Source organism: Rattus norvegicus, chromosome 14, assembly GCF_036323735.1.
Source record: "Rattus norvegicus strain BN/NHsdMcwi chromosome 14, GRCr8, whole genome shotgun sequence".
Lineage (NCBI taxonomy): Eukaryota > Metazoa > Chordata > Mammalia > Rodentia > Muridae > Rattus > Rattus norvegicus.
In genome coordinates this window covers 15,883,542-15,901,927 of record NC_086032.1, presented here as the reverse complement: position 1 = coordinate 15,901,927, position 18,386 = coordinate 15,883,542, and the positions used below count along the sequence as shown (strand labels likewise).

The window sequence follows — 18,386 nt, the reverse complement described above, 5'->3', positions numbered from 1 at the left end:
CGGGAACGCCTCCACCCGATCATTTCCGGGGGTGTGTTGTGGCTTCACGTGGTGTGGGACGTCACAGGAAAGGGGAGATGAGGGCAAGTTGGACGTGGGGTGTTGTCTGCCGGCTCTCTGATGCCACTTTAGAGAAGTGACAGGGTGCGGAGACCGCGTGAAGGTGCTGCTGCCCTTACCACTGAGGAGCGGTCCTTCCCGGAGGAAATGAGGTTTGAGTAGATGAAGCAGTTGGGAAAGAGGCATTCAAGAGTGATGGAAAGATAATGGCAGTGGTGGTAACACGTGTGTTAACTATGTGGCATGCACTCTAGTAATCGTTTTTGCATAATTCTCTTAATCCCCAGCTGTGTTTCAGTTTACCACTATTCTTATTGAACGAGAAAGGGGCGAGGGGGTGGCTGAACCGAATGAAGCAAAGGAGCCCTCTCACTGGTAAAATCTGTACCCTGTATCCCACTTCTGGGGAACATTTAACACTCAATCCCACAGAGAAGATTCTGTCCTTGACTAATTTGGACAGACAAGAGAGTTGCTAAGCAGCCATCCCCAAAGTCATTTCGCTGGTACATCCTGGAGTCTACCTTCACACAAGGTTTTTCTCTACTTCGCCCAAATTATTTTAAAAATATTTATTGTACATGGCACTGTGTTACATTAGAACATTTTGATACAAGTATATGTTGTATTTTGAACATATATCCCCATTCCTAAATTTTCTTTCTTCTCCCCCTCCCTCCCATTAGTTCCCTAGCAGTTTTATTTCATTTACCATGCCATATATATGAGTTTATGTATTTAATTAAACCTAGGAGTCATAAATGAAAAGTTTTTTCCTTCTGTGACTGGCTTAATTCACTTATCCCCAGTCATATTCATTCTGTGCAAATGACATAACTTGATTCTTAGGGTTGAAAATTCTTTTGAGTATATATACCACCTTTTCTGATCCATCCCTCTGTTGCTAGGCAGCTAGGTTTGCTGGTGTTGGTGACTGGTGCTTCAGTAGACATTGATGTACATCTGTCTCTGTGATAGGCTAACTTGGAGTCCTTATAGACCTAGCTGGGTCATGTGGTAGATATGGTGTTAGTTTTCTCAGGATCCTTTGTGCTTGTGTGTGTGTGTGTGTGTGTGTGTGTGTGTGTGTGTGTGTGTGAGAGAGAGAGAGAGAGAGAGAGAGAGAGAGAGCGCGGGCACATGAGAGGGCACACATGCATGTATGTGCACATGGGCCTGGAGGCCAGAGATTGACATGGGTGCCCTCCTAGTTTACTCTTATTTTTCAATACAAGGTCTCTCACTAAATCTAGAGCTCATCAATTTGGCAAGACTAGCCAGCCAGCAAGCCCCAGGGGACTCCTGATTCTGCCTGCCCAGTGTTAATGGTTACAGGTGAATGCCATGTGCCCAGTGTTTGTTTGATTTTAAATATGGATGACGATTAAACTCATATCCTCAAACCTGCACAGCAAGCTCTGTACTGACTGAGCTGTCTCTTCAGCCCCATTTAAAAAAAATTACCATTACTTTTTGGATTTCATACATTCTTGATAGCAATAAGAAAATCTTTGAAGAAGTTGTAGACCAAAGAATGTCCTGGTCAGAGTTCAGTTGTTCAAAGCAAGCGTGCACGTTTGGGCATGTCCCGTAATCTCAGCTTCCAGGAGGCATGAGCAGGAGTAAGTGGGAGGCCAGCCTAGGATACACAGTGGAGGCATCTCAAAAAATTGTGCGTGCGAATGTGTCATGTGCATGCGTGTACCTTTGTGTACAGGTGTGTATGCTCGTGCATGTGTGTGGAGGCCGCACACCTCAGTCCTTTGATACAGCAGCTCCCACTGAACCCAGAGCTGTGGCTTTACCATCAGTAGATCTCAGGGATTTTCCAGCCGGTGTGCCAGCCAGTGCTGCTGTTAGACATGCATGGCTGAACCTAGCCTCTTAGGCTTGTGCAGCAAGCATTCTTTCTTACAAAACTCTCTCAGCCCCCCAAGATGATTTTAAGATACTTAGATTCATTTTGTCCTCACATGCGCCCATGTGCGGGTATGTGCTGGTGTGAGTGGGGATGGTCTCAGAATCCAAAGAACTGGGTATTGGATCATTGAAGCTGCTACAGGACGTTGTGAGTCCCATGGTGTGGGTGATGGGAACGGAACTTGGGTCCTGTGCAAGTCCTTATTCTTAATTTCTGAGCCACCTCTCCAGGGAATCCTGTCGGTCAGGCTCTGTTTTCCTGCCTCAGCCTGAGGCAGTGTGAAGGACCCACAATAACAACTGGTGGATTCTGTGGGGGGTTGGCGGCGAGTGGGGTGGTCGGGCAGGAACAACCAAGGCATGGAGACCTCAAGCAGCACATGAGCATGGGAACGGATTCTCAGGAGACAGCTTCTGTGAGACAGGAAGTTTAGTGGGGAGAGGGGGGAACAAAGGGTATTTAACCTTTGATGGGTGAGTAGGGGCTAATCATGGTGAGTGCACATCATTGTGGGGAGGGGGCCAGGGACCTGGAGATGCCTCATTTGCATAAGGAGGAATTCCAGGTGCTGGTGGACATGACCTTCTAAGGGGAGTGGAAGTCTAACCTGGCCACCAGTGAGTGGGGCAGAGGAGGGAGCACAGGTGTATATACACTGGGACACACAGGCCAGGGGCAGGGGTGGAGAGAGTGATCCTGGTCCTGCCAACCTCAGAACAAGATTTCTAGGGTTTGGACCCCACTCTTGTTCCAGGCCTGTTCCCCACTGTGCCACCCCCCAACACCTGCATAAATAAATGTCCATGGGGTCCCTCTGATTACCATGGGGAAATTGAAAGGGACCTGTGTATCTGTGGGAAGCAGAGCTTTCAAGGGTATTGAAGAATTCCATCACGAAGAGATGACAAAGGCTTGACTGTCACTCCCGTAAGTGATGTTAGGAGAACAAATTTCGGAGATAATAGATAGGAGATGGGTGAATGGTGGGCCGCTGTCTACTCCCTGTGTGTTAAAGATGCCCAGTGCCTACTACGCCACTGTTTCTCTGTTTTTAGAAAAAGTGCTGTAAGTTTAAATATGTTGTGGGAAATGAAAAACTCCCTAGAAGAGTTGGCATATGAATGTTAAGAACTCACCGAGTAAAAACTTGGGAAAGCAGTCGGTGCTCTTAACCACGGAGCCATCTCTCCAGCTCAGCAAGGGTCTTCCTAACAAGCATGCTGTCCACCCAGACATGTCTACTGAAAGACCTCCAATAATTCCGACTGATTTTGATATAAAACAAAACACCCTGACCAAAGCAGCTTACATAAGAAAGCATTTAATAAAGAAGCCCTCACTGTTTCTGAGGGTTAGTCTATTATGACTGTGGCAGGCAGGCAGTTTGCTTCTGATCCCTAGGCAGCAAGCAGTGGGGGAGGGGTAGAGACAGAGCTCAGGGAGAAAGAGACAGGCTGGGCCTGGTGTGGGCTCTTGAACCCTCACAACCTACCCCCTCTAACATACCTATTCCAACAAGGCCACACACCCCAGTTCTTCTTAAACAGTCCACTAACGGAACCAAACATCCAAACATATGCGCCTGTGAGGTCATTTTCATTCAAACCCCCTCATGTAGTAAACCTGTTCTCTCCTGCTTCTGACTCATCCTACTCCCTCTGTCCCAAGGCCAACTCCCAGTCACAGCCTCAGAGCTGTGCCTCCTCATCGTAAGCGATGGCTGATTTCCCCGTACCTGTATGACCACGCAGTCGCTCCTTTCCCCACTGGACTGTCATCTCCACATTACTCTTTTATGTGTATAGCGTGTGGCATCAAGTAGGTACTATTCACACAAACACATTGTTAGGAGCATATGGGTACAACACAGAATCGGCCCAGTGTGGTATCACACACGGTACGATTGTGTTTATAGGAAGCGTCTGAGAAAGGCAAGCCCCTCACACAGAATGTGTGATCAGGAGTTGTTACCAGGGCTAATGGTGGGAAGGGGGCATGTCTATAAGCTAGCATAGATTTCACCGAGATGGTGAAAATGTACAATTCGGTTTACTAATCATTGCACTGTACACACCAAATGAGTCGTTTACTGTGCGTACAATATACCTGAAAGGTGTTTAAAATCTTTTTTATCGCTGGTCTGCGAAGGAACAAAGTCATGACTAGAAATGAGACTTTTTTTTTCTTTTTTTTTTTTCGGAGCTGGGGAGAAATGAGACTTTTATCTTCTGATAAATCTATGTGCATGTTTCTATCCTCTGTATTTTGTGGCTCTTCTTCTAGATTATACATTAAATACTGTTCCTAGGCATGTATTTTCATGTCCTATTGGTCTTTTGAATATATTTTCTGGATTCTTATAACCCCAGATTTGAAACATTTGGGATGGGTATGGTACACAGGCTAATGTGTCTCTGTATAGCTTTGGGTCAGAAGGAGTCAGCATGAGAGCTCCCCTTGTGACACAAGCAGCTGAGATTGGGTTTGGGGTTCCCAGAAAGGACATACACTAGGGCCCAAGTCCCTTCACACGTAAGAGCATCCGTAATACTGACAGGAAACCTTGTGACGGCTCTTGCTCTATCTACTCTGATTTCAGGAGTAAGGTCTGGGGAATTTTAAAGGTAATTGGAATTTTAGGACTAATAGCTTCAATCTGAATGTCCCCAGGATCAAAAGCCCCTGGCCCCCAGTAGTGTCTGATCTTCTAGCACCCTGTCTTGGTGGACTGACATTTCAGCTGATGTGGTTAGAGGCTGCCCAAGGTAAAGATGTCAGTGGAGAGATCTGATAGGACTCGGGGGGAGCACTGAGAGGCTAGCTGGAAAGACAGGGAGTGAAAGAAGTCTTGTGGAGAGCACTTCTCAGTTGGAGAAGGAGGCAGAGAGAGAGAGGGACAAAGGGAGGAGGGAAAGAGAGGGAGGAGGGAGAGAAAGGGAGGAGGGGGTGAAAGAGAGGAGGGGAAGAGGAGGAGAGATCCTCTTAACTCCTCTTAGAGACTAGTTCTAGTCCAAGGAGCCTGCTCTGTCCCTGAGGCTGAGCAGATAATCAGAGAACAGCTGTCCCCTTAGTTTAGGGTTGCTTTGGTGTTCGTTATTAATGCTCCTTCTACTATCAAAGGTTTCCAAGTCTCTGAGGAAACCCAGTGGGGGACCTGCTTGGGTTGGCCTGTCTTTACAGCTGAGCAGAAATATCATGGGGCCCAAAGAGTGTGACTTAGGGCCGTGTCAGCGAGGCAGATTTCTCAAATGAGAGACAGTTCACAGTGAAACTTTATAGAAACGTTCTTTAATTAGTGAAACAGTTCATTGTATTATGGGTAGAAATAAAACCAGGTCAGGAAGCACAGCAAACGAACCAACGCTGTAAGCTACACGAAGAACATTCTGGTCAGCCTTTTTAAAGCCAGGCACAAGAGATTCACACCAGTAACAATGAACGCTCAGAGGGCCTTTCGAAGAATTCACACGGCAAACAACAAGTTAAAAAATTATCCCCCTTAAGCAAAAACCCCAATAGGGGTTAGTTGTGTAGTGCTTGTCCCATTTGACCATTAGTGATCTTTGTAGAACACAAGGATGTAAAGCTTCCGAGCCTAGAGCCTATGTGGAAATGCCCATCCCCCACCCTGTGCTCTCCCAGTCCCCTGCTACCCTGTGGTGTGACCACAGCCTTTGGGGCCTGTCCAGGATAATGCCCTCAAAAGAGTGAACACAGAGAACAGCTTTTCAGCCACACGCCGAATGGATACATTTATTGTTAATCAACCTATAATTCTGACTGTGCCTTGTGGGTTCGCTGTAGACCTTTTAGAAAGAAAATACTAAATGAACCACTGCAATTAAGAACCATGGCACTAATAAAGGGTTAATCTGGTTTTGTTCTCCTTCTCTATGTGCGATTCGGTCTATGTGCATCATTAACTACCACAACTTCTGTGTTTAAAGATCTCCGCAGAGATGGCTACATCCTGGAAATGATTAATCCTCGATGTATTAGTGTGGATAAGTAGTTGCACAGAGACGGGCAGGCGTAGTGCATGCCTGTAATCTCAGCACTTGGGAGGCTGAGACAGGCTCACCATAGACTCAAGGTCAACCTATCCTACACAGTGAGCTACAGAGCGAGACCCTGTCACGAGGCACGAAGACTGAGATATGCCAACCACCTACTTAAATATTGATACGGTCTAAAGATATCTGTCATCACTAAAGGTCAGATAGTCTCAATTTAGTTTCACATTTTGGTGACTTGGAGTCTCTAATATTTCTACTTTGACTAGCAGGAAAGGTGAAAATTTAACAAATTGTCTCTTCTAGAAGGGAAACATCAGCCAAACATGGTGGCTCGCAGATCCCAGCACTCATGACACAGAGGCAGGCAGATCTCTGAGAGTTCAAGGACAGCCTAGTTTACATAGTGAGTTCCAGAACAGTCAGGGCATAAAAAAATGTCCTGTTTCAAAAATATCAATTATTTTTTTTAAAGGGAAACACTGTTTATTGCTTCTGTGTTAAGAGAGGGAAACTTGGGCCTGTATATTAAAGCAACGTTTCACTTCCAATATGTACATGACATCTCAGGTTTTACATTTTTAAAAATACACTGAAATTCAGTTTTCAGGAAATTCTATAAGCAGCTAGTCAGATAATGTATAGGGTTTCTTGGGGGGGGGGGGAATCAGTGATGTAAGCCTTTAATCCCAGCACTCAAAAGGCAGAGGCAGGCAGACTTCTGTGAGTTCGAGGCCAGCCTGGTCTACAGAGCAAGTTCTAGGACACCCAGGGCTACACAGAGAAACCGTGTCTCAAAAACCAAACCAAACCAAAACAACCAAACCAGTAAACTCTGAGAATCATGGACACTGCCCTTCAGGATAGCTGAGGTTTGACAGTTGTGACACTGATGTCCTTAGCCCTACACCGGAAGCCAGTACCTTCCAAAGAGAAGCAGCTTGGCGTCATCTCACGATTCCTCATCTGAAGTGCCTTCTGTCTAGCAGTCTAACACTTTCAGCTCTGTCAGAAAAAATGATTGTCACAGGAAGCAGAGGGCACTTAGTGATGGGGAGCCACAAATACTGGCTGGGTCCAAAAGAAATGCCTCTCTAACCTGTGCAGACTTCCTGGATCTGTCTGTAATGTAAGCTATGGGCAGACAAACTTCCATCGTTCATCATTTTACAAATAACCCCTCAATATTTGCAATCACTGTCATTCCATGTCACTGTCCTATGTAGCAGAAACGCCTGGGGGTAGAAGTCATTGATTCTGTTCTCTCAGCAGCATAGTCTGCATTCAGACATCTTTGTCTACAGTTAGCCTACAGATGCCATAACTAACACTGAGCTCTGCTCTAGATGAGACATCTGTCTTACCCTCACCAACATTCCTGGTGCAACCTCTTGCTTCACAAAAGCACAAGTAAAAGTCCTCAGGAGCTCAACGCTATCTACTTACAGACCCCACCCCACCCCGCCCTTCCCACACTTGATTCCTACACACTATAAAATGGTCAGAAGACTTGAGTTATTTTCCTGAAGACTAGAGCGAGATGCAAAATGTAATGTTCTGGAGAAGGAAATCAAACCCATTTGCCTGGTACACTGTATGAAGCTATCACTCTACCCTGGGTAACCACATCTTTCTTCGTAAGGAGGTGAACGGAGAACAAGAACAGAAACGCATACATATTTTAAACACAAAGTTTGGAGAGTGAGGCATACTGAATCGGGTCAGGCCAAGTTAACATTAACAAGTGACTCAGACACTGTATCTACAACAGGGGTTACAAAATCCCCACAGCTCCCAGAGCCCAATCACAAAAGGTTTCTACACAATTTATTAAATACTCCCTAAGACACATTGACACAGTTTCAGAGACATGATTTTATAAAGCGTAATTGCCAGCCATGTCACCTGCTCGGTCCCCTCTGTCCAGGAGGGTCTTCTCGCGTGCCAGTGCTGCGGCTTCACTCCCTTCTTGACAGGCCAGGAGCCCGTGAGGATGCAGGCTTTTCCCTGTCCTGGTCCAGGTCAGGTCAGTTCTCACATTCTCTCACCAAGCTCAGGCAACAGGTAAGTCCCATTAGGTCCGTATGAGGGGTGCCCTTTCATCTGCAGTTCCCTGAGACAGACAGAAGATGCAGGGGTTAACCCTTCATATCGGGAGCTTCTGTCCTGATGTGAAAGGTAGAGGTAGAAAGAGAACCTGATGGGAAGGCAGCTCCCTCCACTTTTCTCTTCCTCTTGGCTGTCTCTTTAAGACTCTAACTTGACCTCGTTAGGGGACAGATTCTCCTCTCCAGCCCCCAACACCAAACCTGCATTGCAAGCTCCACTCTGTGTATGGTTGGGACTATAAAACCCTTAGCATCCTGGACCAAAAGAGCCTCCCTTCCTGGTTTGTAACCTCCCAGGGAGCAGTGTCTCTAGACGCTCACCAACACTTTCGGTAGACATGAAGAGAGTTGATTATGGGGTGCTAATTAGCATTCCTAAGTGGTCTGCTTTTGCCTAGGAGAATTACACTGATGACACAGACCGTCCTATCTATAGACGGCAAGCAGGTTGGTTGCCTCACCTCTAATTCTGTCTGAAATAACTGAGCAAAAGCCACACAACAGGGTTTTCCAAGTCACGGTTACCCATATGGTTTCCACCAGCTTCATCTCCTGTTTCACGTTGCTCGGATGACTTGGCGGGATAACTGAAGGGAAGGAGTGTGCAGTAAAAAAGCAAACACTGCCAAGCACTTAAGGGTGTCTGTGCCAGGCCTGGTGGTTCAGGTCTATAATCCATCACCGAGAAGGCTGAAGCATGAGGATCAGAAGTTCAAAGCCTGGCTAGACCACAGAGCAAGTTCAAGGTCGGCCTAGGCAGCTCAGAGAGACCTCATCTCAAAATGCACTTGTTTTTAAACACTAGGCATACGTCTCAGTGGGAGCGTGCTTGCCTGGTTTGTGTCAGGCCCTTGCCTCAACCTCAAGTTCCACAGAAAAAGAAAGGCTTCCTCAGGAGCCATGAGACTCCTAGTCACTTGAGAGGCCAATCTGAGTTGGTTTATCCCATTCCTCCTAGAAATTAATGATTCTTTTGCAACCACCTTTTACCATTGTTACGAGATCTTAAGCATTTAACACCTCCAGATATACCAGGGAGTTTTAACGAGTGGTCTCTGGCCCCTTTGCTCTACAACATTGGAAGTGTTTTTATTATATATAATAACCAAGCTTACTGAGAAACACTGAGTAACTATGCTTTCTGCGTCATCTGATCCTCTCCAGAAACTCACAAGGGAGACTCTATTATCACTCCTTTTACAGATGACAAAATGGAGGCCATTTCGAGGGTCATATAGATGTTCAACGTTCAAACTAGGATTTGAACCCAAGCAGTCCAGCACTGAAGCTTAGAGGATTAAAGGGTTTTTTATATTCTCGTTTCACAATATTGTTTTCAAAGATGTGAAGTTACCTCCTACGGGATATATCCAAACCCACCAAGAGACCCTCAAACACCAAACGGCACCATTCCATCACCCTGCCTTTCTCAATGCACACCAGCCCTGGCTACCACTCAGTCCATCTGCAACTGTAAAAATCAGTGTTCCCCTCCCTCAAAGCCCCCCAAATCTATCCAAAGGAGCCAGCTGACAGCCAGTCAATAGATCATTGAGGAATCCCTCAGGTAGACGTATCAACAAGAGAGAAATTCCTACACCAGTACTTACCTCATCCGTAGACCCCTGTCCTCGACACGCCAGCCACGTGAAAATCAAGCCAAAGAACACACCCAGTGCCATGATGATGTAGGGTATGTTGGTGACAATCAAAGTTGTGTTAATCACAGACTTCAGTTGACTTGCAGTCTCTTTGTCAATGAGAACACTCTGGAAGGAGGAGAAATAGTATTATCTTGAGGACTAGATCTCTCTCTCTCTCTCTCTCTCTCTCTCTCTGTGTGTGTGTGTGTGTGTGTGTGTGTGTACCACTTCAAACAAAATACAATTTTATTATGCCTTATTATGAGTAAACCAAATAAATGGAAAATTCATTTAGAATAACCAAAGAAAGCATTTACTCCATCTATTTTTGAAGACAAGTACAACTCAACATAAATGAAAATAGAGAAAGATGTTAAGAAATGTTGAGAAAAGATATGTTCCTTGAACAGCAAGACAACTCAGCCTCCTCCACACCTGGGAGAGCACCCAGTACACAGTAGGTGCCTAATTAATACCAGTCAAGTAAATGAATGGATGAAACACTACAAAAAACGGCATCCAGATGGTATCATTTCTCTCCTGAGTCCCCAAGATGACCACTAGTAGCAACAAAAATTGCTCAATTGAGTTTGTGGTGCCAAGGGTTGGTGAGGCTCTCTAATCAAGGAAATGCTCTAGAACAGCATCAGTAAGAGAACAGAGGCTTCCTCACTTGGTGAAATGGGTCGGCATCAAAGGAGCGCACATCTATAGGAATGAAGAACAATCCTGCTTAGTTTGCACTGACTGGCCTGGGGCTGGGGGGTTGTCTGGCTCTGTGGACGATTTTCCAGTACCTGTCCCAGGCTTGTCAGAGTCGGGCAGTAGACCCCAGTGTCACTTCCAGGCCTAGTGTTTTCTTCTTTCTTTCCTTCCTTTATTCCTTCTTAAGACGAGATCTCATTAAGTAGCCCAGGTTGGCCTTAAACTCAGAGATCCACCTGCCGCTGCCTCTCTAGTACTGAGGTTAAAGGCATGTGTCACTCACTAGTCCTGACCTCGATGGGTAATTTTAAAAGCATCTTATTTACCTGTGTGTTTGTTGTTATTGTTTGGTGGAGTTGGTGGGTGCATGTGTGTGTGCTTGATGGAAGTAAGACAAATTTCAGGGTTGATGCTCCCCGCCCTCCCTGTGGGTTCTGGAGACCAAACTCAAGATCTCAAGATTGGCAGCAAGCACCTTTATCTGCCGACACATCTCATTTGCCCGACATGTGACTTTTACAGACAGTGTCTTAAGCTGTCTGGGCTTCATTGGACAAAGGCTTTATGGGACAGCTTGGCAGTGCTTCTCCTGCTGCACTCAGCTCCTTTCCCATAAGCAGCTCCCCGAGGAGGGAGTTTTCACTCAGCTGGTGTTCTTGGGAAGGAAAACGTCCAAATCAGCTCCCAGGCACAGGCCCCTTCCATAAGTATGAAAGAAAGGGTTTCTGAGGGCAGCTTGTATTTCAGAACATCATCTTCGAGGCTGGAGAGACGGCTCGGCAGCTAAGGGTACCCATCACTGCTCTTGCAGAGTATTGAGTTCCGAGAAGCCACGCAGGGAAGTTTACAAACCCCTGTAACTCAGTGCCCTCTTCTGGACTCTCTGGGTACTAGCATTTACACTCACACATGCACACACGAACGCACACAATTACAAATCTTTGTTTTAGAAAAGCCACTTTTTCCTCCCTTAAAGGGTACGACGTCACTATAGCAGCAGACATCATAATGTTAGTGTGCCGAGCTTGGACAGGTAACATATCCCGTGGCTTCCTTCTCTATCAGGACTTACCTCATTGAGATACATCACTGGGAAAACCATAGTCCTAATGTTTCCCGTTTCCCTACAAAGACAAAGGATAGTGTTATTTCACGGACATCCTCATGAAAACGTCTCTCCCCTGGAGAGACAAGTTCAAACAAGGATTACAGTACACTTCATTCAGTCCGTCCCTGGGAAGTGACCACAGACTTCTTAGTTATCTTCACAGACGTACACATCCGAAATCAAGACCGCCACGCTGTCAGCGAGCAGGCAAACCTGCACACCTATGTGGCATTTTAACAAAACATAAGCTACAGGTGCAGACCCATCAAAGGGACGCTGTTGAGGGCAGACAGCAGAAGTGTCACTCCAGAAGCTTCTAGGCCACCATCCTGTCTCTGCAACAAGGGCCCACTTGAGCACTGTTTGACCACTCTGTGCTCAGTGTTTTATTCAGCTCTTAGAACAGTCACATGTTATAGTTCTCATTACGTACAGGGTGCAAAGAGGGGGAAACTACTAATAAAAATGAAGCAATGTGCCCAAGATCCTGGTGACTAGGCAGTGAGACCAGGATTATGGTTAAATCTAGAGAGTTCAGTGGGGAAACACATCAAGGTTGATAGATAAGTGGGTGGGTGGATGGGTAGATGGGTGATTGGTTGGATGGGTGGGTGGTTGGTTGGATAGACAGATGGACCAGACAAATGGACACAGAGATAGGCACATGTGGTTTTATATCCTGTCTTTCATTAAATATTTGATATGTATTTCCTCAGATCTAAGAAAGATCCCACTGACATATGTGGTCAGGAAGCTATCTATACTTGGGAATTCACTTATGGTGGGGAGGGGAAGGAAATTCCTACTAAGGAGTTGCTTCTGGTTGGAATGTGGAGAGAAAGGTTGGATTCTAGAGCCTGCTGCTAGTGTCCAAGTGAGAGCTTGTGGTGGCTGAGCCTAAGCAGAGGCAGAAGGAGTACAAAGAAAAGAGACAGAGACCAGTGTCGAGGGGTGGAGGCCATTGCTAAGTGACTGTATGAAAGCCATTGCAGATGCACACAGCCTCCAGGACTGTGTGAGCGCCAGCAAGTCACTTAAGTTTCGTGTCTTGGTTCTCTAGAGTAGGAAAGGGACAATGTAAAGTCATAGGCTGGTACATGTGAAGTGCCAACGGCAGCCGTGATCCACGGGCAGCACCTTATAAAAGCCAAGGCTGAGACACCATGCAAACTGAGACCATATGCCACTGGGGACAGACATGTCGAGTGGTTAGAAGTAGGCGCTACTCCCCCTGACACCAGGCTACCCGAGTGTCACCAGGCAAACCCAGCATCTGCCTCTGTAGGGAGAGGGGACACTTACACAAAGTCATCCAGCTTCTTAACGTACGTGTTGATTTGGAATCTCTTGGCCCCTCTTAAAATAATTCCTGTCAACTGCAAACAAAGAGAGAGAGAGAGAAAATAATCAGGATTTATCCAGCTGTATTTTCAACACAGTGTATCTGACCCACGAGAACCCACTTCCTCCTTTGGCAGAGTGTACAAGGGGGAAACTGGTGTCCACAGCAGGACCACAAGTACCGATTGTGCTGGGGGTGGGGGTGGAGAATGACTTCCAAGGCCAGGGCCCCACAAACCAGAATACAGGGGGCGAGAGATAGCAAGTGCATATGTGCCCTGAGGGCATCCCAAGGTGACAATCCCCGAGGAAAGGGAGCTACCCGAGGGCTAATGGAGAAGGAATATAGTCACACCTATATTCCGAGGGCTGGGGCTGCAGCCAGCCGGTGCAGTGTCTGCCTAGCATGCATGAAGCATGCTCTAGCCCAGGCTGGCCTTGAACTTGTGATCTTCCTGCCTCAACCTCCCAGGTATCTGGATCACGGGTCTGTGCTGCCAGGCTCAGTGAGAGCTTTGAGCTTTTCACTTTAGCTCTACAAGAGAGACTCTTACACTGAAAGGATCCTGAGAGAGACTCTTACATTGAAGGGATCCCCTACCACCTTATTCTTTTTTTGTGAACTCAAGAGTAAAGAATATACATATCCGATACCATCTACATGAATAATATGTAAGAAACTTGCCAAAGTACCTATAGAAGGTTTGCCAAAAGTGAATGAAGCTAAAATTTATGCTTAGGTCTGCAAATTCCAAGCAGAGAATATGCAATCAATCTGTAATTCTGAAGGTGAAATCCAACTCTGTCCGACAGCAGATGGTCACACATCCGGGTATAGGCTACTGACCACAATGCGCAACTGATCGCTTCCTCTCCCTTGAATAGCCACGGAAGGAGGTACGTCCCTTAAGAATGCTTTAGAGCAAAGTGAACCCACATGCACACAGTAAGACATGCTCTTGTACCGAGAAGAACCGTGTACTCACAGGATTAATGTCCACAAATGACTCATGTTCTTCCTTGTTTGGACGCATGCCTTTTATGGCCGAAACGAACTTCTCGTCGGCTTGGTAAAAGTGTGGGAAAGACATGATAATGGGCGCACCTGCGGTGGGTGATTGACACAGACGTGAGTGGTGCTGTTTTAAGTCTGAGGAGAATACACTGGTCCTGACTGCAAAATTGGTTCACAAAGGAAAAGCCGTATCCAAGTGAACTTGGCCAAGTGCAGGTCAACATCTACACTGCATTTCCTGCCACCTGCTGTATCCCCCTGTATCTTACTGCACCCCTTATACCAACGTCCTGGCCACATCTATACTGACATAGCCACTGAACTACAGGTAGACTCTTTATCTATGTATCTATGTTAAATAATATCCCAGGACACTATAAAACTAAAAACCTTAGCCTCAATTGGAAGAAGCTGAAGTTCCCAACACCATGAGAATTTCCCAGGTACTCATAGTTCTCAGGCTTCGGAGGAAATGATCCACCTTATCAAGAAGGTCTCACCTCAGAGTACTGCAGCACGGCAGTTCTCTCTCAATGAATGATGTTTTCACTGTAGTTGTTTTGTTTGGGTTTTGTTGTTTAAGACATGGGGGGGTCTTATTCTGCAGCTCAGGCTGGCCCGGAAGGTACTCACTCCATAGACCAGGCTGGCCCAAAACTCACAGAATTCCTCCCGCTTCTGCCTTTTCAAGTGCTAGGATTATAGGGTTCTCCCCATACATATATTTAGTATCTTTAAAAAACTGACGTAAGGCTTGTGGGCTGTTGAGAAAAGGACAGGGAGGGGGTACTGCTGTCTCAGACTTATCCAAAGAAGATTTTAATGCCAACCAGACAGGAGAACCAAGCTACTGCATTACTTTGTTTTTGAGAAAGAAGCACCATCATTCAGAGACCATATAGCTCTCCAAAGGATCCTTAAAGAGGGCCAAGGGGTGGTAATCCCAGCATTGAGCTGAGGCAGGAGGATCACTAGGAGTTTACGGATATTCTGGGCTACACAGTGAGTGAGTTTGAGGCCATCCTCAAAGTATATAATGAAAACATCTCAAACAACAACCATCCCACGGTGTTTAAAGAGGAATCCTACTTTAAGTAGGGATCCAGCACAAATACTAGAAATGCTAGGGTTAGCCTGGTCTACAGAGTGAGTCACAAGACAGCCAGAGCTACATAGTAAGAGCCTGTCTCCAAAGAAACAAAACAAGTGCTAGCAAAGAAATCCTTAGAGAAGTTTCATAAAAAACACGCCCCTTTTCTTTGCTCTGTTCCCATGGTGATAAGATGGGGATATTAAGCCATGTACATCATCCCAGGACCCAGGAGGCTAAGACTCCAGGGATGGAAAGTTTGATGCCAGCCTGGGCTACACCACGAGACCTTTCCTCAAAGCAAACAAATCCAAGGGTAAAAACCAGAAGTGAAGGAGGGCACTGTCCACCTATCAAGCGAGGCCACTGTGAGCAATTCTGCTGTGACACTTGACTGTTGAAACTCACCTTCAGGATGGAAAGGACACCTTTTATCACCTGCCGTGGTGACGATTCTCTCTCATTCATGGAAAGGAACTGAGAGGGAGAGCAAGATGCTCAGAGGGTGAGCACCCGAGCCTGAAGAGCCGAGGTAGCGCTCAGGATCCCGCATCAAGGTGGGAGGAAAGACCTGAATGCACTGAGGGTTCTCTCATTGTCCCACGTGGCCATGCCGTGCGTGCTCACCCGTTATACACCATCAATGACAAATGCAAATTAAAGAAAAAAGGAACACGCTGGAGAGATGGCTCAGTGGTTAAGAACACTGACTGCTCTTCCAGAGGTCATGAGTTCAAATCCCAGCAACCACATAGTGGCTCACAATCATTTGTAAGGGGGTCCGATGCCCTCTTCTAGTGTGTCTTATACACAGTAGTTTGTACTCATATACATTAAATAAAGAAATAATAAAAGACCCAGCAAACTCACGAAAAGAGTTTGATATGACTAAATCTGCTTCAAAAATCATTGAGAATCTTAGCCAAAGCATGTGCCACCAAAACTAGTAATGTTCAAATTGTTTGCTATACATGTAACAAAACAGTAGCAGCATCATTTGACACAGGGGATAGCTATGTAGCCCAGGCTGGCCCGGAACTCTTCCTGCTGCTGCCATCAGGGTGCTGGGATTGCAGGCATATGCCAAACATTAATCTTGAAAGGTTGGAGTTGCACTCACTACATGTTAGGCTGGTGACAAACCTAGTTTCACACCTCGGATCTGTCTGCATTCTAGACACCTGTAACCATAACCTCCCTAGAAGTTCTTACCATTCTTGCAAATGCTGACGTTCAGCACTCCCGCGTCCATGCAGTTTCCCTCGGGTATACAGAAGCCAGCGTTTTCGGAGGAATTGGCTAGTATTTCTGCAGGCACCTTATACCGAAAAGCAGGCAGTCCTTCTACGTTCTCAAAGCTACTGAAAGTTATATAGACGGACCTGAGAGGAAGGAAGGATACAAAGTCAGTGTAGGAACGTGGCTTAGCTGATAGCCTGCTTGCGAAGGCCTAGGTTCAGATCCCAGCCCTGTAAAAGCAGGGTGTGGCAGCTCACGTCTGTAACTGTAGCGCCAGGGAGGTAGGAGAATGAGAAGTTCAAGGTCATTCTTAGCTGTATCAGGCTCAGGCAAGCTTGAAGCCAGCCAGAGACACCTGAGTCCCCTGTCACACACACACACACACACACACACACACACACACACACACACACACACACACTCGAAATAGAAGTGGGTGAGGAATGAAGGAGGGAAGAGATAAGGGGGACAGGAAGAGATAAGGGATGAGGGGAAGCAGAGGGAAAGAGAGAGTTAGACAGAAAGGCAAGCAGGGTAGACTGGTTAAATAACTTGCCCAAGGCCTCACAGCTGCAAGGAGCGTTAAGATCCAAACCAACAGAGCTACTTTCTGGTGTCTGTGCCGTGAGCCATTACGCAGCATCATCTCTCCATGTGCCCCCAGCACCCGTACCAGCATGTGTAAATCCCCCTGCACTGTGAGTACATCTGCTTATATCCCTCACTCTGTCTCGCAGTCCCAGAGCTGTGTTAAAAGTACCTGCAGAAGTCAGATGGGAAGATGTACAGGGTCTCATCCTTGCTTATTAATGGGTGAAAAGAATCTCCGTCTGTCCCGTTGATCATATTGCACGTGTCCGTCGTCCACCAGTCCAGCGACCTATGGTACAGGAGAGAATACAGATGAACCACCCGGATTTTAGGATCGCCAACTGGTCAATACCTCCCAGGTATAAGTGGGGCTGGCTACGGCAGCACGCCATCCATACATAGGCACGGACGTGGTAGGAACTGCCATGGAGAAGGAAAAAATAGGCTCCAAACCAAAATTGCTTTTGATAACAGCCACAAATTCCTGTTTCCTTCTTCCAGAAGAATGCACCCTGCATAGGTGTTTAGGAATAGTATTGTAAGTGCCAGCGAGACGACGGCACAACAGCTAGGTAAGACTCACAGCCCGAGTTCAGTCTCTGGAACCTAAGCAAAGGTGCAGGAGAAAAACCAAGGCCACAGCGCTACCCTTTGACCTCTACATGCACAGTGTGACACAGTTGCCCCCACGTCATACATCATAGGCAAACACAGCAGCAACGACAAAACAGACAGAAATACTGAATTACTTAAAGCAGTAACCCAAGTAGACGTTAATGGCAGCCTTGCTCATAGCCAGACCGGGGACAGAGGAGCCATGGAATAGATATATCCCATTCCTTAATATTCATGGAAGACCATTAACTGCTCTCTGACTAGTTCTCCCTCCAAAAATAACAGACTTGCCCAGGACAAGAGGAGATGCTAATACTGTGTTGCTGCCACTGAGAGCGACGTTGAGATTGCATGCTTTAACAATCATACGTGTTATGGACTAGACAGGAATGATACCTCCGGGTCTTTGTATTGAAATCCTGCCTGTCTGGTGGTCAGGTCATGAAGGGGTGCTCTGACATAAGACGAGTGACCTTAGAGGAGACCCTAGGGACTGGCGCAGCCCTTCTACCATCGTGTGTGAAGTTAAAGCAAGAAGGCGGCCTCTGTACGGAACCATATCCCTCCCAGCATCAGAGACTGCTCAGTACACAGAACTGTGAAGAATACATTGCTGCCTTTTGTAAGTCATGCAGCTTATAACTTGTTATAACACTTGGAACGGATGAAAACAGTACAGATGCAAAAGGAAGGAGAAGGCAAAAAACAAGCAGAAATTCCCCCAATTTCTGGTGTGGATGGTACTCTAACTTCCTGTACTGAGTGAAAACAGGAAGTCAAGGCTGATAAAACGTGAAAGGAAGACATTCAGACAGTTCGCACCACATTCAAAGCACAAACGAGCATTGGGGCATCTGCCTAGACAAAACGTTGGTACTTATGCAGTGGTAAGCAGAGCTGAAATGATGCATTCTACATGCCGGAGGCAGGGGAGAAA

At 46.4% G+C, this 18,386-nt stretch overlaps 1 protein-coding gene across 1 annotated transcript in view; it reads right to left on the bottom strand.

Annotated features, from left to right (window-relative positions):
* Positions 1-7,804: 7,804 nt before the first annotated feature.
* The window catches only part of Scarb2 (scavenger receptor class B, member 2), a 51,541-nt gene continuing 40,959 nt past the window's right edge, over positions 7,805-18,386 (bottom strand). The window contains 7 exon segments of the mRNA NM_054001.2: positions 7,805-8,107; positions 9,713-9,871; positions 11,523-11,574; positions 12,861-12,934; positions 13,886-14,004; positions 16,217-16,386; positions 17,004-17,123. Coding sequence (NP_446453.1) covers positions 8,069-8,107; positions 9,713-9,871; positions 11,523-11,574; positions 12,861-12,934; positions 13,886-14,004; positions 16,217-16,386; positions 17,004-17,123 — 733 coding nt within the window. The 3' untranslated portion in view covers positions 7,805-8,068.